The following is a 22,737-nucleotide window of genomic DNA, read 5'->3' as shown; positions in this document are numbered from 1 at the left end:
AGAAAGCGCTATTTTGAAAGAGAAAGATGCACATCAACTTTATGCTTAAGACTGGAGAAAGAATCCAGCATGCACACTTCCAGAGCTGGTGGAGACGTCACGTCTTTATAATAAATAGAAGTACACATACACACATCTATATAAACACACACATATACATATATGCAAACATATGCACAAACACCAAAGGTATGGCAAGGGAACTACTATATTCTCTAGACAGCTGTAGAAATGTTATGACTGAGTTGCTGGGGTTGCCATGATATTGGTAACCTTCTCTTGGGTAAGGTCAGACAGCAGTCTGACTTCGAGGCTTGACACAAGACTAAGCACATTACATCCAGTCGTCATCAAAGCCCCACAGGCCTAGTGCTATGTTCGACACACTAAATAAGTCAAGTCAAGATCATGACCAAAATACCAGCTGTAACGTGCCTGGACTTGTTGGGAGTTAAGAGCACTGACATTGCAGTCTGAGAGGAAAGATTGACAGGGTTGGTGAGGCCTTTGTTTTTATTCCTCCCCCTGCCCCACCCTGTCCCAGGAGGAATCCGAAGCCCATCTATAACATTGAGAGAAACTGTAAGGAGCAGTTTCAGAGACATGGTGCTATAAGGCCAGTGTACTTGTGTAGAAATATAGAGCTGAAATTACATGGCCTCAGAATTCTTCAGCCTGTAATATATTTCAAAGACTTTCTGCTAGCAAGAAAACAAGCCTTCGAAAGGTACTTAAAAAACTTATTATCCCTGTGGACCATGGGGAACAGTAAACCAGAAGACCTCAGCCTAACAGCACAGAGGGAAATAATTAGTGAAACTGAAACAAAAACATACAGAGGCCGGGATCCAAAGAGCTACTTGAAAGCATGCCCAGCAAGAGGTTTTTCTTCTCCTTTGAACAGTAGATCCCAAACATTATCTGATAAAACTGCTTTTGAAAGGCCTCTCAGAGTTAGAGGGACACTGATAGTGTACTGCACTCCTTGGATGTCCTACTTTCCTAGCTTAGGGCCAGCCAAATAATTAAATTTTACTGCCCAAAGTGAAGGACAAGACAGCACCCCACACTGTTAGACTTTGAAACACCGGTGAGGAGACAGCATTTTCCATCACATTTGAGAGCAGCAAACTACCTTAGCAGGCACAGGGCAAACTGCATGGCAAACACAGCTCCAACAACTCACTGCTGCTCGCCACCCAGCATCTACTACTTCAGATGGTCACCTCACTGTGCCTGACCCAGACTGCTTTAGACAGGAAAGGAAGCAGGCATATCATGGACAGGCTAGTCCATCACTCAGAGATTATTAAGGCTTCATACAGAAAAAAGAATTTGGGTTTTCTGTAATGGAAACCCACAACAATGGTGGAAATTATGAGAGTGAATGTTGTCTGCAGCAGCAGAGGCCCTAGTGATGGGGAAGAAACGTGGTTCAGTTTGCAATTTCATGTGTGCCTACCTAATCTGCATGTACCAAAACAGGACATGCAGTGCAGCCAACTTTAGAAATTCACACTTTCCCCAATTTTGTGACGTGGCTCTGTGAGGTCAAAAAGGGGTCTCCAAACAACTCTCAGCAACTGCAAGAAACAACTGCGACCTGGATCTGTTGGCTGTTTAAAGTGGCATGATACCACTTTAAATCTATACTGTGGTACCTTGGGTTAATAACTTAATTCGTTCTGGAGGTCCGTTCTTAACCTGAAACTGTTCTTAACCTGAAGCACCACTTGAGCTAATGGGGCCTCCTGCTGCTGCTGTGCCGCTGCTGTGCAATTTCTGTCCTCATCCTGAAGCAAAGTTCTTAACTTGAAGCACTATTTCTGGGTTAGCAGAGTCTGTAACCTGAAGAGTCTGTAACCCAAGGTACCACTGTAGTGCAAATAAGGTCAAGATGGAATAAATGTGCACCAGACAGCAATGGAGCTCCAGGCAACAACTTACTCTGAAGGATTCCTTGAGATGTATGGGAATATCTTCTAATGGAAAAGACAGCCTTTTAAAGTAAAATAGCAAAAAGGGGAGAGGCCCAAACAGAAACTGTGTAATAATGTCTTATTTTTCCCATTTTTCTTTCTGCCTAGTGATTGGGGGGGGGGGGTTGGAGTTTACAGCCAAAACCTGTAGGAGCCTGTATCTACCAATTCTTTGCCATATTACATAACAAAATCTATGGTTTTCCTATTCAAAATGTGCCATTAAAATTGCATTTTTGCCTATTAGCATCAGCCTTCTACCGTGGAGCCAAATAATCTATTTTTTGTTTTTAAAAAATACTGCTGAAAAAAATGTAATCACCTGTATACACATATATTCACCATCCTTGCAATTATTGAAAATCAGGAAATAATGAAATGCTTTAGTGAGTAATAGTGAGTAATAGTTATTCAACTGACAAATACAACAGTCAAGTACACAGCCATGTATTTTAAGATGAGGGGACAATTTCCTAGTAAGCATTATTTATAACAAGAGAATGGACCATCTTTCATGCTTAAAAATAAGGGTTAGGGTTCTTGCCCACACCGATGCAAGATTGATGGCTTACACAAAGAAAGAGTGCTAAACCTGTAAACCACAACTGGGAATAATCTTTTTAGCAATTTACTATGTTTAGGCTTAATGCTGTTAAGTGAGGTCTGTGCTTTCTTAACATACAGAGAATAATCAAAAAGAGCTTAATGTTTTATGGAAATATTTAAGTTAAACATATGTAATTTAGGGAGCAAGAGAGCAATCTCTAATCAAACATTTGATACTTGGGACATTTGGATACAGTTAAGGACTGTAACCTTGATGTGGGGAACACATATGGAGCTAAGTAGTAAGGCTCCAATAAACTCTCACTCATGTCTTACTGGTGGGATCTATTTGCAAGATGCTGACTGGAGGGGCAACATCCATTTGATCCCCATAAACAGTCCTCTATCCATCATTAGTCACATTTTTTTTCCAACCAAGAACTGGTCAAATGAAAGAGTGTTAATTAGTGTTTCATATCACTAGTTAAGAGAAAAGAAAGGGATTTGGGTGAAACATGAGATACATGAAGCAGACAGGAATTCTAATGCGTCCTAAAGACACTGAAATCTGTGAGATTAAATTCTTGTATGTTTGTGTATATATACGGGTATATGAGGGTTTTGTTTTTGTTTTTTGACTGTTATTTCTTCATGTGTGTAGATATGCAGTCAGGGGAAAAAGAAAGTACACCCTCTCTGAATTCTGTGGTTTTACCTATCAGGACAATAACAATCATCCGTTCCTTAAAAGGTCTTAAAATTAGGTAAATACAACCTCAGATGAACAACAACACATGACATATTACACCGTGTAAAAAAAAAAATAAATTGTTAAAACATTGTAAATGTCATCCTAGTAAATTTATATCTATCTGGTTTGTACTTATACAAACTTAACGTTGGCACATTAAGAACAGCATGTAGAGAATTTGTGAGAACACTCATGTTTTGAAGTTTACATAACTTTTATTTACTACTGAAGTTTATAAATGAAGTAATTTATAATTAATTACTGCTTACAGTACTTGACAAATGTATTTTTAAAAGACCAGTATTTGCAACATATTAGCTGTTTCTGAACTTATTGCCTCAACTGCACTGTAACTCCATCAACTGAAGAACCTATTATAAGTCAATAAAAATCTGATTCTATTGATTTGACCAACTCCGAACCAGGTGTGAAAGTATCTGAGGATTTTCCACATCCACGCTCATCTCCGTGTGAAGCATTCTTGCATCAGGAATGTATTTTTTTTAAGGATAATATGATGTACTACCTGGAATCCATATGCACCTGCAGCTTCCCAGAAACCGTTTCTGTGACCATATCAGCTGAAAAGCCTGCTGCTGTGAAAATGGAAAGTGCCATTGCAGTATCCCAGGACAAATATTATGTTTTTCCAGGGACAGGTGGGACACTGAAAGAACTGTACCTAAGTATAAAAACATGAGCAGACATGGTAAGCCAAGATAGTATTTTTCTTTCTCTTTATGATCCTTTCAGAAACCTATTTAATCAGCAGACATGTGGGGTAGTTATCACTAACCACACCTACTGAATCAAACGTGGTCCAGAGGGCTCTAGTTACGGTAGTTTATGATCCCTAACTAGGGAGCGTGTGGCGCTGTGGTCTAAACCACTGAGCCTCTTGGGCTTGCCGATCAGAAGGTCGGCAGTTCGAATCCCCACGATGGGGTAAGCTCCCGCTGCTCTGTCCCAGCTCCTGCCAACCTAGCAGCTCGAAAGCACACCAGCGCAAGTAAATAACTAGGTACAGCTATGGCAGGAAGGTAAATGGCATTTCTGTGCGTCACCTTGTTCTGTTGCACCAGAAGTGGTTTAGTCATGCTGGCCACATGACCCGGAAAGCTGTCTGTGGGCAAACGCTGGCTCCCTTGGCCTGAAAGAGAGATAAGCACCGCAACCCCATAGTCACCTTTGACCGGACTTAACTGTCCAGGAGTCCTTTACCTTTATACCTTTTACCTTTATGATCCTTAACACTTTGCAGCGTCAGGGAGAGGTATCCAGATATGGCCCTTGACCAATGATGGCATCCCAGACAAGGAGCAAATTTGGTATCTGTACTTTATTTGACTATCTTTTGACTATCTTAATCCCCCCCCCCCCAATCTCTAGCTCATTTCATCACACTGAAGCACAATCTGCATGCATGATTTATCTCTGTCCTGTAAGATGACAAATTGACAAGCCTGGATCTGATCACAACCACTAACACATGTACAGAGTTTGTTGAATGGACACCAATATAAGAATCTTCCCCCGCCCCAAGAGTAACAAACAGAACATTAAGGGAACACTGGTCTCATGAGTTAGTCTGCCAGCTTTACATGAGAAGATAAACTGGCTGAGTTCTTTGTTTCAGCAGTTACGTGAACAGGTAACTGTTCCTAAATCTGGTAATGGAGTTAATCCTTCAAATCATAATTAAACAGAGTATCTACCCAAGAAGGTACATAAGAAATGGTGTGAATTCAGGCAATAATTTACCAATTGGCAATTTTATAATCATTGGGTAATCCAGCAGAAATTCACTATTTCTCATTTTCTGCAGATATCTGGAAATGCGGTAGATTTCTCACCATCCCTTTGGCAAGATACGGCTGACAAACAGCTTACCACATGTCAAGTTATAATTTGGTACATGGCCATCTGTAGCCAACCATCACCACCAGATGTTAAACAAGCAGCAAAAAGGCAAAACATCTGAGAGCTCCAAACAGAGGGCAGCTAAAAGCTGCATTTTTCTCACATCTGGCACTCATTTATATTTCCTGTTGGTTTTTGTCACGAAGAAGCTGAAAAAGTGGATTTTACAAGTTCATCTTAATACCCATACTTCCTTTCTTAGCATGACCAACTAGTAGTGAACTATATGCGCTTACCCTAGATAGGTACTTATAGCAGCCATTTGGAAGTATAACTATGCTTCTACATACGGTTCACAGGACATGGGATTCAGTTGTAAATATTGTTAGTGGATCATCATGAACGACAGTCACCAGTTTTAAAAAATATTTTAAATTTACTGAAAAACCTGCATGTGGAATCAACATTATCGCAACATAGGACAGCTGAATATATATTTTTGTGTATGAACTTTTTGACAAGCGAAATGATTCCCCAGTGATATAATAATAATAATAATAATAATAATAATAATAATAATAATATCTATACCCCGCCCATCTGGCTGGGTTTCCCCAGCCACTTTGGGAAGCTTCCAACAAAATACTAAAAATACAATAAAACATCAAACATTTAAAACTTCCCTAAATATTCCACAACGGTGCAAGGACTTGATTTAGGGATGCAAAAGCACTAATATTTGGATTAAAAAAATATCAGAGCACCAATGAAATATCTCCCAATTAGCCCTGCAAACTTCACACACACACCCCTGCACAAGAACAGATCACATCATTTTGGATACATCATGTTCTATGCGTCTTAGTTTACTTTTCAAATTCAAACTTCAGGTAAATATCAATTTGACACTTATGCGGTTACACCTTAAGTTACACTTTTGTTATTTAACGAACGGACTTGAGGATAATTTTGCTGCAGCTGTTCAACTTATTCATATGAAATTGACAAAAGAACAAGACAGTGCATAACTCAAAGAAAAATAACTATGAAAAGAGTTAAATAAGCTGCTTGTAAAAAAACTCCACACCTGAACAATTAACACAAGAACAAGAACACAAGAAATCAAGTTATAGCTTTAGAAGTTGTCCAAAGACTTGAGTAAGACATGTAGACTTTCATGTTTAGGGCTGCTTTCACTTTTCTATTTTCTCTCTCTCGTTTTTAAAATATAGTTAAGCAGGATTGTACAATGAAATTTTAGCAGGAGGGCTTATTATGGAGATACTTTAGTTCCCCTCCCCCTACATTTGTAGTTGCAAGAATCAAACAGGAAAAAGCCTATGAGTAAGATAAAAACTGAAGATACTGCAACCAAGCCACAACAGAGGAAACATATATATTCTTTACCAGCCTTTCTACAGTTCTGTTGCACAGAATTTTATAGTACCTTTAGCCTGGCTCCAACTGGAGGATTATGGTCTGTGTTTGTATCAAGCTTAAAAACTGTATTGTTCTACAGATTATTTTCATAAGTGGTGAGGCTGCAGTATTGTTATGGTGTTTTGGTTAGATATGATTAATGTAATTAAAGACGCATCTAGCTTTGACCCTTTGACCATTTTGCTGGGTTTTGTAATTTTATGTTTTCAAGCAAGATATGAAATTGATAACAAGTTTCCTTGTAACTGCCAGGGTAGGGTTAGCATCTGCATCAAAATCAGGTGACTAGTTAGATTTTTTGAAAAGCACAGAACATATTGTTAACATTAAGTTGTGGGAAAGAATACAAAAAATAAATAGCTTCCAGGGAAAAAATGGTTTTGTTGTTGTGGTCAGAACGCATATTTTGAATTACTGCATTATTAAGGTTTCAGTGGAGTTAATATTGTACTATGTTTTGTTTACGTTTTGGATGTCTTTCATCTCCTTGCTCTTAAGGAAGCACATATATTACTAGTATTTATCATTTCACAAAGCACATTGCAAATCCAGAATCTGAACTGTTTATTTTTCACAATCACAGAGCCAGATAAGTTACAGTTGGGTGATCAAAGCTGAAAGACATTTGACTGGTCCAAGGCCACAGCAGATGGTCAATGGGAGAGATGAGACTTGTCGAGGGTTTTCAGGATTAGATGCCATTTTCTCAATAATAGCTAAAACGTTGGCATGCAAAGATAGGTGTATTAAGAAAAAATACTGTATTTTTTTTTTAACGAGAGAGATCCCTGATGGCTGATTGCCTTGTGGTGGTAGACTTCCCCCATTCATTCAGTCCGCTCTACATTTTGCCCTGTTGTTGCCACCATAAAGTCCACTGGGTTCATATACTAGGGCTGCAAAGAGGGGGCAATACTGGGAAATGTGCGTACACATCAGCACTCTGTCCGCAGGTGGATGCCTGGGAGCTGTGTATGCACATGTCCAACCAGAACCACTTTCCACAGATCTAGCATGTGAAACCCAGCCAGCTTTGGCAGCAAAGTATCATCAAATGGGAGAAATGCAGGGGGGCTGATCCAGATGAGATGCAGGTAAAGGCAGCTGCCAGGTGACTTCAGTGCATGTGGTGCTGTTTGCCGTGGGATTGTGAATGAATGAACGAATGAGAAGCAGGAACTTGAGGGAGATACCATAGCTGTGTAGCAACTGTTTATTTCAAGTCTTGTAGAAAGGCCCTCAACGAGTAACTCAATATTACAATGACTGAAACTGCAGTCATGGTGGGTGTGAGGATAATTTCCAGCACTTGTGCTATTTCACAATATTGTCAGTGAAATGTGATTGCTGCATTTTACTAATCTATTGCCTCTTCTGCTTATCCCAGGAAAATATTGTTACTGGCCACCCCGATCTCTGCCAAGTGGTCTTAGCACTCAATCAGGGTTTGGGTTTCCTTTGGGAAAATGAGGCAAGGCGGTTTCTGCAGTGTCTTTAGGAAGTGTGGTTTATTCGCACATATATACACCTGAAGTTTATGAAGAGAGAGTTCACAGCATTCACATCTAAAGGGGCTTGTCCTTCCCAGCTGTGCAGTCTTGGATTCAGAGGCATCCTAAGCCTCGCCTGCTTCAGCCATCCAGCATGGCTCATGCCCTTCAGCCTCCATGGATTTCTCCCCACTTCCTCCTTCTTCTTCCCAGCAGCACTTGGGAGAAAACAACAACTCCCCTTCTGCTTCCAGCATCGTCCCCCACTCAGTCACCCTGGCAAGCTCTTTCTCAAGCCCTTAGCAAAAAGGGCAGAGTCTGATGTTTTCCTGATGACTTACCATTATCAAAGGCCTTTTTAAGCCTTTTGTTTCTTCAACAACACAGCTGAATTTATGAATTTATGAGTTTGCTCAAATTCTAACACTTCACTGAATATAGAGATTATAGAGGGTCTGGTTCCCCCACCCCAAATTTTAACAGTATCTTCAGGATCATGTACAGCCCTATTATGCCTTTTATTTGGGTCTACCTGGTTTTTCAAAATTGCACAGTGATCCTAGACCATAGCTTAGGAAAACTGACTAAACCATCAAGAGATTAACTGCATTGCCTATTCTTTGTGCATATCTAGAGGACTGCATGAAATGAATATAGCTGTTCATTCATATCTTCCCCCCAAACATTTAATTACAGAAGTAATTTATTTCACCGCCTTATTTATTTACAGCATAAAACATGGTTTCCAGTTTCTCTCTCTCACCCACGTTTTTGGCCTAGGCCGCAACACTTTCTGACATAATGCAGCTAACAAAATGGACATTATAGCATCTACCTTAATAATAGACTTGATTATAATTAGCTCTTATTTGCATTGCAGGAGGTTGGACTAGTTGACCCTTGGAGTCCCTTCCAAGTCTGCAATTCTATGATTCTATGAGATAAAATTACTGGGTCACAGAGTGAAAGCAAAAATATATTTTCAATATATTTTCAGATTTTATTAACCAAAATACAAATAATGGTAAAAGAAAAAGAAACTTTGTAATGAAAACAAAATCTCTTGAACAATATTAAATTACTTGCCATTCTTACTTAAACTTTCTAATTGATGTAGTCAAAGTCTTCAGGAATGCCAAATGTTTTGTCAATTTTGCTCTCTTCAAATGCAAACTTCCGTTTGGCCCAAGATTTTGCTGCAAAGATATTATCTGTGGACAAAATAGGGGTGGGGGAAAAACATTAAATAAGATGGTTTTTGTTTTCAAGAAATAAAGTTTTTAGAATGGAGAGTTCCATTCCATAATTTCAATCATCAGGGATTTCTGTTTTATTTTTTAAAAGAAGACCCACTGCCAGTGTGAAACAGCAAGGCCAGTTTCATTACCATTCCATTCCAAGGTCTTCCTCAAAGTGATTTTTCTGCCTTTCTGTTGCAACACTTAACACTGGTTACCATGAACTTGTCTGTATGTTACCCACAGAGATTCTTCACCAGTCTCAAACCTCCAACAGGACATCTGATAGGAGGAAACTCTCCACAACAGGAGTTGTCAAGTGGTAACTGGTATCAGATCTTGCAACAGAACTGGAAAATCACAAGGAAGGGGACCAGGGCACATTAGTAGTCAACACATATCCAGTTCTTTAAACAGCATTGCTTGCAAACACTTAAAGAGGAGTAACAGAGCAGCTCAACAAAAAACAAACAAAAAAGGAGATTTGTTATTTTTATCCTGCCCTTCAGCATTGCTGCTCTGAAGGTGGTTTTAAAAGGTCTAGGAAAATAAACAAAGAGTTGATGCCTGCTAAGCTTTCCTGGCAAGGACATTCCAAAAAGTGGAATGGCCATTCTCCAAGAGGCACCTGCCTAACTTCTGGTGGTGGGGGCAGGGGGCAGCTGGAGAAAGGCTTTGGAAGATAATCATAAAAGAGAACTTTATGTGGGATAAGGCAATCCATCATATTTAGTTATATTTTGAACCTTCTGTGATGCGTGTTCAATAGATAATTTAGTGAGTGGAATGTGCATGTTTTATTTTCTACTGGACTTTATCAGGGTGAAGAAGTGATGCAGCTGAATCCTAGACAAACATCAATTGCTTTAGACCTGATAACAAGGTGTCATGTGAAGCAGTTGTGAAGTGCAAAATTACATTTATATGGTACCGTTGATCCCCATAAACGTGGATATCTGGTGATAACGAATAAGAAGAGCTTGCTGTAATCTAAGATATGCTGTGGAATCAAATTTAAAAGGCACAATTGTGTCCTCCAGGCTCACCTGCACCAGTCTTTTACTAGCTGAAAGTCAAGCACTTTGCTAGTTTGCAGAGAAAGAAAGCCCCCCGTTATAGGCTGCGCAGAAATGAAATGCAAAGAACAAATTCTCCTACTGCGCACATTATTTGCAGACTGGGTTTGCCTAACGTATACAGTGATTTGAAACTGAACAAAAATGATAATGACATGTGACAATGACTCCAGCTGAACACAAGAACACATGAAATAAATTTATAATGATGCATTCATGAGAAGTAGCATTCATGTGCAGTATTTTCCTGAGCAATGGCAAACACTACCAGTTAAATAATATTTTATGAATTGTATAGCAGCTCTGGTAAGAGCTAACAAATTGCAAGTTTTATGAATGATTGCTTCTTCTCTTGAGTTTATTTTTCCTCAAGGAAGGGACAGGGATGTTGCTAAGGAATGCAAATGCAGACACACCAGTCCATCTGTTGGCTGCTTCCTTAGCCACTTTATTTGCTTGACCTGGAAAAAAAAACAACCAAGAAACAACAGGAAATCAATACCAGCAATTTCTACTCATGTAATGCAACAGCCTTAAGGGGTTAAAATGGCATTTTAAAGTGGTTCTGTGAACACACAACACAATTCTTATTTTGCAACAGCTTGAAAATGTTTTACTTTTGAACTTATTATTCCACCAAACCTTCAAATAAGATTAACATAACTATATCAAACTGAATCAGCATGTTAAATATGTGGTTTCTACAAGTATGCTAAAAAATGTGACGTAGCAACTTTGGAACTGCAATCTGCTATCATGCACCAGAAACGGCTCCGCACACAGGTTGGGAAAAATTGGGCTCAATAAGATTGGGATCTAACTGTTCACATCCCTCTTGCAGTTCTGTTGACCACATCCCCACCTGCTTGCTCAACTTGCTTTTAGGACCACATATTTGTGGCCCTCAACACATCCTATTTCAGAATCATGACTTTTGTGGTGCATCATTAGAAATGTCTGCATCATCATCTCTCTTGATACAGCCAAAGAAAATTATACGGTTTAAAAAAGGAAATAATCCACGTGGTTTTTCACTCTCTCTCTCACCACACATTCACACAAAAAGAAAACATGGACAAATTAGAGAGTCTTTCACCTCCTGGTGAAATTTCTCTTTCTTTCTTTTTAAGTGATTGGAGTGACCTTGCTCATGGGCCACTTCACATGTTCTTTTCAATCACCTACCTCACTCATGAGGGCAATTTATTCAAGTGACCAGCATTATATGGGAACCAGTCGCTATCAACATCAAGCACTGCAACTTTCATAACGGAAGAACATGCTTCCTAGACTGAGGTTTATACACACTAGCCTGCTTGTGCAAACAGATAACTTATGGAAGTAAGGCAAGCACTCCAAGGAATGTATAAAACAGTAGCTTAAACATGTACCCAAATAATCCTTTTAAAATAGTCTTAAGATCAGTTCACAAACACTGTGAAGTGGGATGGTGGTGGGGAACTGTATACATAGCAAACAACTCTCTTTCAGCTTTTCCCCTCTGGAGTGTATACAGACGCAGACTCAGATTCCCATACTGAAAGCCTGAAAGAGCTGTCATGTTTCTCACACCCACACACACCCCTCTGTCTTGCCAGTGCTTGCCTATATTATTTATTGGCAGTGGTCAATGCACAGCCTACAGCTTGTCTCTAGGGACGCTGAGAAATTAAAGAAACATAAAATGTTTCATTGTTATGATGTTTGTACTGTAGGCAAGTCTTACTCAACTTGCAAAATGAGCTGCCGTCAAACACAAGAGGAAGGCTAATGTACATTATTTGAGTCTAAGTACTGTTCTCAGCCCGGTTCACAAGGTATTTGCATTTTTCATTTCTTAAAAAAACACAATGAAAATGGGCATCTGACCTTTTGTGTTTTCTGTGACATAGAAATAGGAAGTTTAGATTAACTTTCTACATTTTTTATTTTAATTTTTTAAAATAAATAAATAAAATAAGCCCAATATAAAGAGCATAAGGAAATATTGTTTCAGCAGGTTTAAAGCAACAGTTTCAAATCATTGGTTTTGTTCCCAAACATTTTCTTTAAATCAACTTTTTTTTTTACCAACACTTGTTTTAAGTTTTCAGAAAGGGCATAAAATAAGCTTACTTTTTAATGATGCTGCAAAACATTAAAGTCTCCCAGTAAGCCTTTATTTTCAATTATTATTGATAAGAAGTGATTATTAGATAAGAAGGTGGTACAGTGTGGGTCCACAACTGAATCCGACAAAGAGTATTATTATGCACTGCAACTGTCTTTAGGGACATGCGGCATCTAAAAGACATTACTTTACCCCAAGTATTTCACATGGAGGTTTTGGGTGCACCCCAAACTGTGCTTTAATAGGAAAAAATATTAAATGATTTCTTGACTCTCTAGTCTAAATAAGGTTCTAAGAGCCACTGGAGTTTTAACTATGTTTACCTAGTTGCTATCTTACAAGTTTGGAGACATGGGAAGTATCAAACCTTTTAACATGCTGCTGCCAAAACAGTGACATTTCTTTGTAGTCTTCACTCCCTATATTTTACATAAGCTCCCATAATTCTCTCCCCTACATACACACCATTGTCTTATATGCATCACTTTTCTCCCTATGCCTGGAAGAACATTTTTCATTGCCAACAGCAGCTTTTCATTGGCCTTAAGCTCCATCCTGGTCTTGTCTGTAAGCCAGATGTGGCGAAGCTTTGGTCCTCTAAATGTTGCTGGACTAGAACTCCTATCACCCACTAACTCAGGGGTGCCCAAACTTTTTAGATTTGATGAAGTGAACATTTGATGAAGCGAGCTTCTTTTAGGATTGAAGTTGTTGAGCTTTTTTTACAATTTTACCTTGAAGTTGCTGAGCTTTTTTAAGGATTTAACCCCAGGACATATACTGCCACAGGGGCCGGATTAGGCCTCCGAAACGGACTTTGGACATGCTTGCACTAACTGAAGGGCAGTTGTGGTCCAACAACATCTTGAGGGCCACAAGTTTCCCAACCCAGCCATAAGCCACAAACCAGGCAGAGAGCCTTCTCAGTAGTAGCGCCCGCCTTGTAAAACGCCCTCCCATCAGATGCCAAGGAAATAAACAACCATCTGACTTCTAGAAGTCATCAGAAAGCAGCCCTGTTTAGGGAAGTTTTTAATGTTTGATCTTTTCTCATATTTTTAATATTCTGTTGGGAGCCGCCCAGAGTGGCTGGGGAAACCCAGCCAGATGGGCAGGGTATAAATAGATAGATAGATGATAGATAGATAGATAGATAGATAGAACATTGCTACTACATTACTACTAACACTGCCAGCAAAACATTATCTGTACTACTCCAAGGCATACCTGCAACTTCAGAGAAAAGTCTTGACTCAAAGAAAAGATTGTCTAAGGCACAGATGGAATCACTGCCTGCAAATGTGGACAGGATGGAGTAGCAGACACCGAACTCAAGAGAGCAGGAATGGGGAACCTGTAGTCCCCCAAAAGCTGTTCGATAACATCTCCCACCATACTTAACCATGCTGGCTGGAGCTGATGGGAGCTGGAATCCAATAAATAACATTTAAAGAGCCACAGGTCAGTCATCTCTGCATTAGAAACTGAGAGTACTTCTGTACAGGGCGTTTCCAGGTTCACATCATTTGGTGGAGCTTAATGGGAAGTTGCTTGTAAATGGCCTTTTGCAAACTTAAGGGATGTAAATTCTGGGATTGGAGTGGGATAATTGCTGTGAGCAAAGCAGTAAGCATTTTGCAAGATCTAAGAACTGGATACCTTGGAGTAAGATAATGTCTCAAACTATTTGTAGAGTTGATATAAAAGATCAGAAGAAAATACTGGGGAAAGTTCAATAATCAACGGTTATAAACAATGATAGGACTCTTAATCCTCAGTAACCTTATTACCCCGCGTTCAGGATTTGGCAGCCTGGGTTTTTGCATAGTCCTACTAACAGCAAGCATCATTTGAATTTTCAGCAAGAAGTATCTGCAAACAATACTGGCCCTTTCATCTTTTAAGGCAACTTGACAAGATGTAAAATGAAACCTTTTAGAAAACAGGAACCTCAAGTCCTTGACCCTGAAAAAAGCATCAAGTATGTTCAGATAGAAAGAGTATCTAAATTTACAAAACAAGAAGTGGCTCGGCTCAGTGTAGGCTATCAGGTTTCAAATATCTACCAGCAAGCAGGATTTATGTATTTCTTTTAGCCAGCAATGGTCCAATCTCCTAGGAGACTTTCAAATTAGTTACTGTTAAAATAGCACATAGTAACTCACATTTTTACTCTGATATTCCTGAGCAATTACTTCAGCAACACTTGCAAAGGCTGGAATGACTGTATTCCAGCACCATTTGAAATCAGGGTGGAAGCTCTAAAATTGCAGCTGTACAGTTCTACTGAATCATGCTTTGCACTTAAATAGTGAGATGATTACAATAAAAAGCAAAGAATGTTCCACAAATCATGAGAAACATAAACTATTCTACAGGCCATCACTAACTTCTGAAACAGAGAAATTACTACAGCAATTCTAGAGCAGAGCATTTTTCACTTTCTGTTACTTATACATTCACTCAATATATGCCCACTTGACTGCTTCAATCTGAGGAACTGGCATTGTTACAAGTCCACATAATATTTGTTCCACACTTGGAAGATTTTCTCTCTTTTTAGCTTGGCAGCACCTACACTTTGGAAAACTTTGCATATTGACATCAGACAGGCACCTTGGCTGCACACTTTTTGGTGTCTACTAAAAAAAATTGTGTAGACAAACCTATCCAGACAAGTAGACGTTAGCATGTGTTTTAATTGTTTTTAGCTTAAGAGCTGGTATTCAATTATATTCTGATTTTTTAAGAATACATTTGTCTTTTATTGACAATTTCAGTATGTGGCTTTTTTTGTAAACTACTTTGATGTCCTATTTACAGTAATAAATTTTGTTAAATAAAAAATAAAGATGTAAAATGAGTTTCCTTGATAGCGTTCTTCAGATCCACTGAAATTATTGAACCTAAATTAGTCATATACATCAACTTAAACAGGTCCAACTTGGAGTAGAGCTAGCACTGGCTACCACTCCCAAATAACGTGTGGCAATACAAAACAACATGTGATAATAGCTGTACTACTACATCTCTGCTTTTGGAGAGAGCTCTTTCATGACTCCACACACGCTTGTGACATACTCTGCTTAAGAAGGAATCAACTTTCTATGCCAATCTGCAGTGAGGCTTGTTTGCACACATTTGGATAGTTACCGCAGTACAGCATTTTCTAATCTGGGGTCTTAAGTGCCTGCACTTTGTTTCTGTTATATATTATGCTACATACATCTTATATTACTCAAATGTGATGTTAACTCTACCCTTTTGGTAGCTGGGTGAAGCACCAAGTTTCTTAAATATCAAAGCTATGTTAAAATTAAGAAAGGAAAGAATAGACTAAATTCTGCATCAGGGTCAAATTCTGTTACAGGAAAAGGAAATATGAAGACCATGCAAATATATGCAAATATGTTTTGCATCATTCTACAATAGCATGAGAGATGCGGGTGGCGCTGTGAGTTAAACCACAGAGCCTAGGGCTTGCTGATCAGAAGGTCGGCGGTTTGATTCCCCGCTACGGGGTGAGCTCCCGTTGCTCAGTCCCAGCTCCTGCCAACCTAGCAGTTCGAAAGCACAAAGTGCAAGTAGATAAATAGGTACCGCTCTGGCGGGAAGGTAAACGGCATTTCTGTGTGCTGCTCTGGTTCACCAGAAGCGGCTTAGTCATGCTGGCCACATGACCTGGAAGCTGTACGCTGGCTCCCTTGGTCAATAAAGCGAAATGAGCGCCGCAACCCCAGAGTCATCCGCGACTAGACCTAAGGGTCAGGGGTTCCTTTACCTTTACCTTACAATAGCATGAAAACAACAAACTGAAAAGACCTACTCTGACTGCTAACATGTCACTAAACATGCACATAACTTTATCTTTACACAGGAAATAGGAACCTTTAAAAATAAAAACCACTGTTGTTAGGATGCTAAATTCTTTGACAATACAGTGGTACCTCGGGATGTGAATGGGATCCATTCTGGAGCCCTGTTCGCATCCCGTATGGAACGCAAGACACCACGGCACGTCTGATTGTGCGCGGGTCGCGTTTTGAGGTTACCATGCATACGCATGACGTCATTTTGAGCGTCTGTGCATGCGTGAGCAACAAAACCTGGAAGTAACGTGCTCCGTTACTTCCGGGTTGCCGCAGAGCGCAACTCAAACACGCTCAACCCGAAGCGCATTCAACTTGAGGTATGACTGTACCAAGTGCGGTCATAAAACATGCAATGGCTAGATCAGGAATGAGGAACCTGTGGCCCTCCAGATGTTGTTGGACTCCAACCCCCATCATTCCTGACAAGACCAGGAAAGACCTTTCTTCCAGCCCTCTTCCATTTTTAGGATGACCAAGAGGCAAAGCCAACTTATGCTCTCTGTCCAGTTATTCTGCTGTCCACACAACAGAAAAATCTGAGAGGCGGCTATGTGAAGACAACTGGGAACTGCTGTGGTGGGGGAGAGGCTCAAACTACAAACAGCAGATTTTCAGCCCATCTTCTAGTGCTGACTGTGGAGCTGAGTTATGAGCAAAAAGCTCTTTTATTTCAAGAGCGAGAAAGAAACCCCAAATAGGTCAATAGTGTGTGGGCAGTACAACTAAGCCTAGCGTATGGTTGTAGACAATGTATTTGTGTGGAGTTGACAGAAGTCTTTTGTTACATAGTCCTGACAAACCCTATCAGACACTTTTTGGAGAGACAGTACTTCTGTACTGATGAGATTTGACAGTCTGACCTTTCCATAAGGGACATGGGAAGCCTGCATTGATGGGACTTGACAGATTTCTTTTTTAAAAAAATTTAAAAAACAGTTCACAAAGATCTAATGCTTTAACAATGCAGCCCCACAAAGGCACAGCTAGCACAGTAGTCTTTAATATGCACTGTTCTTAAGTGTAAAGGCAGATGCGACATTGTTTTATGCACTTCCTTAGCTTTACAGAAGGCCTCTACAGATGTTGGGTCAAAGGAAATGCATAATTAATGTGCACAATGGCATTTGTTCAAGGATTTAACTAAGACACAGTCGCAAAAGAGATCCTCCAAAATTTGCACTGCACAAAAAGCTTTATCGCACTGCAGAAGCGGAAGCAGCCCTCACTCGAAAGGGCAGGTCAATTTACTCACATGCTGGATCAATGCAGGAGGTACATTTTAAATGGTCAACTCATGGACTTTGTGTCTGTCCAGAAGATCACACCATGGGTATTTTGTCTGTATCATACCATGCTGGCAGGAAGGATGTGTGTTATCAGCATTCCCTCCATTTCTGATGTTCGTTTTCGAACCTCGATACTTATGTAGCCAAAACAGCACCACCAACATGCAACAGGGAGGCATCGGCATCCTCATGAGAATCGAGAGGTTTGCAAAAGTAGGAAAAAAAATATGTATTTTTAAAAACAGCTTTTGAAAAAAACAAAGCGAAGAGTGTGAAAGTGTATATGAGTAATCTGCAGGGTGGGGGCAGAAAGAGAATGCAGATAACTATCGCTCTTCAAATGGTGTGGCTTTCCTGCTCTGAGCAACCGGACTACTTTGAAGATGCAGATTCTATCACCTGACAGCCAACCTGATCTGTATTTTCAAGGTCTTCCAGGTGTTCTCATTCAGGAACACCAGCTGCCTTTCTTTCTGATAAGGGAGAACTTTGAAGCCCGCCTCCCCTGCAACAAGTTGTTGCTGGGCCCCATTTGTTTATTTCAAATACAGAAGCATCTATGTATAACCATTACCACCTTCCTGCTATGAGGAAATTTAAACCTCCAGACCAGGGTTTCCCAAACTGTGGGCCACAAGCTTCATTCAGGTGGTCCACAGCATGCCTGTGGATGTTGAAGATGGGAGACGGCACATACATTGCCCTGAATATTCATATTGATTTCTAATTGTATTTCAATTGCTTCTTTTAGTTCTTATATTGTATTTCATTTGAATTTTGTGGAATTAACAATTGCTACAGCAGGCAGAAAAATTGTCATATGGTTCGCTAAGACCCTCAGCAATTTTCATGTGGTCCTCAGGGGAAAATGTTTGGGCTACTAATCTAAACAAGCAAAGGTAAAATAGGGATGGGCAGAAGTAAAGAAAGACAACAGTTGTGGAAAAAACAAAAAACAAAACTCTAACAAAATAATGGCAACTAGGGAATGCGCCAAAGAGCAAATTCTTTTCTGAGATAGATGAACAAACACTGAATCTTGTGCTTTCCTATTCAGTAACTATTATTTGACTCCTCTCCTTCTACCAAAGAACTGAAAGCAACATTTTTATCTGTACCACTAGCCTGTAAGACAGGTTAGGCTGAAAGAAAGTGACTTCCCTAGGACTACCCAACAAGTTTGAGAGATGAAATATCTTGTTTTTTAATCTAAATCTACTCTTCTACTAACTGTACCATAGTGGTTCACACACATATTCAAGCAAAAAGTTCAAAATATATGTACACACTCACAGAGTCTGAACTGGTGGTGATTGACTAACAGGAAAGGGTCTACCCTTTCTACTAAACAGGAAAGGATCAATTAAGTAGGTCTACCAGCAGATACTTTGTCTACACAACAGAACTTTTCTGTTTTCTCTTTGGCCTTTGCCCCCAACCATAACCCCTATATCTATTCAAGGGGTTCCTCCCAACCCTAAGGAGCAGGTTTTTTTTTTAAGCGACAACCCAGCAGAAATATATTATATAAGGTTATAAAATTATTCAAGGAACTGAGTAAGTGGGAAGAGAGAATTTTGTCACTCTCATTCATGATACTACCATTTGTGGACATCCAATTGATCAGCAACAGTCTCAGGAGGGGAAAAAAAGCAAAGTACTGGATTTTTCGCTCTATAAGACGCACTTCCCCCTCCTAAAAAGTAAGGGGAAATGTGTGTGCATCTTATGGAGTGAATGCAGGCGGGAAGCTCTGCTCGGCGCTCCCTTTAAAGAGCCGTGTGGAGCGTGTGTGCAGCTCTTGGGGGCTTTTCCCCAAGGAGGGAGAAGGGCTGCCCTTCTCCCTCCTTGGGGAAAAGCCCCCAAAGAGCTGCACACACACTCCGTGCGCTCTTTAAAGGGAGTGCGGCTCTTGGGGGAGCCTTCATCCCGCTGCCCAGGAGGCTGCACGCGGCTATCCCATAAGCCAGGACAGCAAGAGGGATCACTGCACGCGGCTCTGTCCCTTCCCCCACCTCCCGCAAAAGCCCCCAAGAGCCGCGCTCCCTTTAAAGAGCGCGTGGCTCTTGCGGGAGGTGAGAGAAGGGACAGAGCATGCAGCTCTGTCCCTTTCCCCACCTCCCAGAAAAGCCCCCAAGAGCTGAGCTCCCTTTAAAGAGCCACACGGAGTGTGTGTGCAGCTCTTGGAGGCTTTTCCCCGAGGAGGGAGAAGCGCAACCCGTCAGTGACGGGCTGCCCTTCTCCCTCCTCAGGGAAAAGCCTGCAAGTGCCGCACACAAGCTCCACGCAGCTCGTGAAAGGGAGCGCTGAGCAGAGCCTGGGATGAATGCAGACTCTGCTCAGCGCTCCCTTTAAATAATATTTTTTCCCTTGCATTCCCCCTCTGAAAACTAGGTGCGTCTTATGGCCAGGTGCGGTACTTCTTCACACAGCCCATAAGCAGTTTATGGCACTCATTGCCACAGGACGTGGCAATGACCACTAGCATAAATAGCTTTCAAGGGGATTAAACAAAACGCTAGGACAACATGCTGCGTGCCACTCAATATCAGCTGCTGGGGAGCAACAGTAGGAGGGGGACATTGTCTTCATACCCTGATTGTGAGTTTCTTAGAAGAATCTGGCTGGTCAATGTGGGAAACAAGATGCTGAACCAAATGAACTTTTGGTTTGATCCAGCAGGACATAATCTTGAAAATAAGATTTCTATAGCGCTTTCCCTTCCCTTCCCATGTCACAGTCCACTCATACTATGTCTACAATATTTATCACCCAGCTACATGTAAGCTACTGATCTAGAATACTCGTGGTGAGCCATTTTTAGTGGCCTGCCAACCTCTTTAAACAAGGCACTTCTTACCCTTTGAAAATCACCACTTCTCACCCTGGTGTGGTGCCATTGTTAGGTCTTAGAGAGAAAACAGGAAGGAGTGCTGATAGGCAGCCACCAATATCACACTTATTTCCTAAACAACCCCCCTGCTCTGCTGAGTGTGCATGTGCATCTGCCTGCCTGGTGAGCATGTGTGCACATGTGCAAGTGAGCATGTGCTGGCAGTCGCGGTGGCCAACCCGCAATGCAGAACTTGGGCTGAGAAAGGTTACCCACTCCTTATCTAGACATTAGTTTCCCTGCCATTGACAAGTTAACTGAGTTATTTAAAAGTTTTGCTAATGACTGAGGTTTCAGACGACACACCTGATATGTTCCAAAATTTCAGTTACTACACAGTGTGCTAAAATAACTCTAGACACAACTTACGGATTTCTTCAACAATATCCGGATCACATTCTTTGTATTTATCTATTTCTGCCTTTAATTGGTCTCTCTTCTGACGAAGGGCAGTAAGTTCCTTTATGAGTGCCGCACGTTCTGCCTGTGTTCAAAAATTAACCAGTGTTCTTAAAAGGTGTCAATTACAACGCAAGTGTTGTGCTCTACCCTCTTTTCTAAGGATGCAAGCACCAGATCTAGAGCTATGACACTGATTCAACGAACCAGACTTTATACATATTTGGGCTAAGTGGCATTGCCTGTAAAAAGTTCAAACAGTTTTCAGTACAGTAAGGTCGTATCTTAAGTGTGATTAACTTGTCTGATTTCAGCCTTGCATGGCTGAAATCCCAGTGATTAACCAAATGCAAAGGTGGAAAACTTAAAAGCTCCTTTTGAGCTGGGTTTTCCCAGCACAGAAACAGCCTTCCAGATGATCACACGGGGTGGGTCCAAGGCAGTGGTTCAGGTATACATGATTTTGCATATATGTGCCAACCCCTGAACCTAACTCCAACGCAAGACATCATTGTACTGTATTATACTGCTGCATTTGGCAGCAACGTTGAAATAGCATCTAATAACATCATAGTTGCAAAAATGTTCTGGTGCAGAAGTAGGCATGTCCCTCCCTGAACATTTAACTTTTATTTGCAAGTGCAGTAAGAAAAGCATTTTAAAAAAAAAGAACAATATAAGACTTCCCCCCCCCCTTTCTTCCTATGCTTCTGCCCCCAATACAATACGAAGTTTTGCCTATGCCACCTGCTGCCACAAATGCATCCCAATTTAAAAAATAACATCCACCTTTAACACCCCAAAGCTTTCAGATTATGATTTATTGTGGATATTTCAAATTCAGTAAAACTTACAGTGTCTTGGCGCCCAATTTTTGATTTCTCAATGCTTTCTTGTAAGCTTTTTTTCTTTTGGCTATATTCTGAGAACTGAAGGGAGAGAAGAAACAGAAGTCAAAACAATTTATTTTTAGTAAAAACCTCTTCATCTTTATATTTGACTGTACCATTACAATTTTGCAGCTTAAGAAATAACAGAGTAAGTCTGCTACAGGCCTAACCTTCAGTGATAAATCAAGATTCTGACCAAGACGTGACTATTTCATAAACTCTCTTTAACCTTGAAGCATTTTAAATAGCAAAATAGGGTACAGAAAACATGACCAACTTCTTTTTACACCCTCCTAAGGGAAACGGCGGGGATGCGGGTGGCGCTGTGGGTTAAACCACTGAGCCTAGGGCTTGCCGATCAGAAGGTCGGCGGTTCGAATCCCCGCGATGGGGTGTGCTCCCGTTGCTCAGTCCCTGCTCCTGCCAACCTAGCAGTTCGAAAGCACGTCAAAGTGCAAGTAGATAAATAGGTACCGCTCCGGAGGGAAGGTAAACGGCGTTTCCATGCGCTGCTCTGGTTTGCCAGAAGTGGCTTAGTCATGCTGGCCACATGACCCGGAAGCTGTTCGCCGGCTCCCTCAGCCAATAAAGCGAGATGAGCGCCGCAACCCCAGAGTCGGTCATGACTGGACCTAATGGTCAGGGGTCCCTTTACCTTTAAGGGAAATGGCAGGGATATTAAATGGGTTAATTTGATGTACACCTAGTGTCAAGAAACAACACTAGATAATCCCAAATTCAAAACACCCATCCTAGAGCTTGAGGAGCGCTTCATTTCTTATAGATCACTTTCAGTATTTTGTCCTAGTTCTCACAAACAGCAGATGAGGAAGGAAATCTAATTCTGGACTGTAGCACTTCAGACCGCAAGTGCATCTTTAAGTTTCCAAGCATGCAACATCAAGTC

General features: G+C 40.7%; 1 protein-coding gene across 1 annotated transcript in view; it reads right to left on the bottom strand.

Moving 5' to 3' along the window:
• Positions 1 to 9,043: 9,043 nt before the first annotated feature.
• Positions 9,044 to 22,737, bottom strand: part of MND1 (meiotic nuclear divisions 1) — a 33,856-nt gene continuing 20,162 nt past the window's right edge. Inside the window, exons 5-8 of the mRNA XM_079990484.1 lie at positions 21,795 to 21,869; positions 20,911 to 21,025; positions 10,797 to 10,841; positions 9,044 to 9,277 (exon numbers count right to left, since the gene is read on the bottom strand). Coding sequence (XP_079846610.1) covers positions 9,171 to 9,277; positions 10,797 to 10,841; positions 20,911 to 21,025; positions 21,795 to 21,869 — 342 coding nt within the window. The 3' untranslated portion in view covers positions 9,044 to 9,170. The remainder of the gene's footprint in view (positions 9,278 to 10,796; positions 10,842 to 20,910; positions 21,026 to 21,794; positions 21,870 to 22,737) is intronic.

Source organism: Podarcis cretensis (assembly GCF_951804945.1).
Source record: "Podarcis cretensis genome assembly, chromosome: 9".
NCBI classification, from domain to species: Eukaryota; Metazoa; Chordata; class Lepidosauria; order Squamata; family Lacertidae; genus Podarcis; species Podarcis cretensis.
Note: the sequence above shows the minus strand (reverse complement) of the source record. Positions and strands in the feature narration are given on the sequence as shown.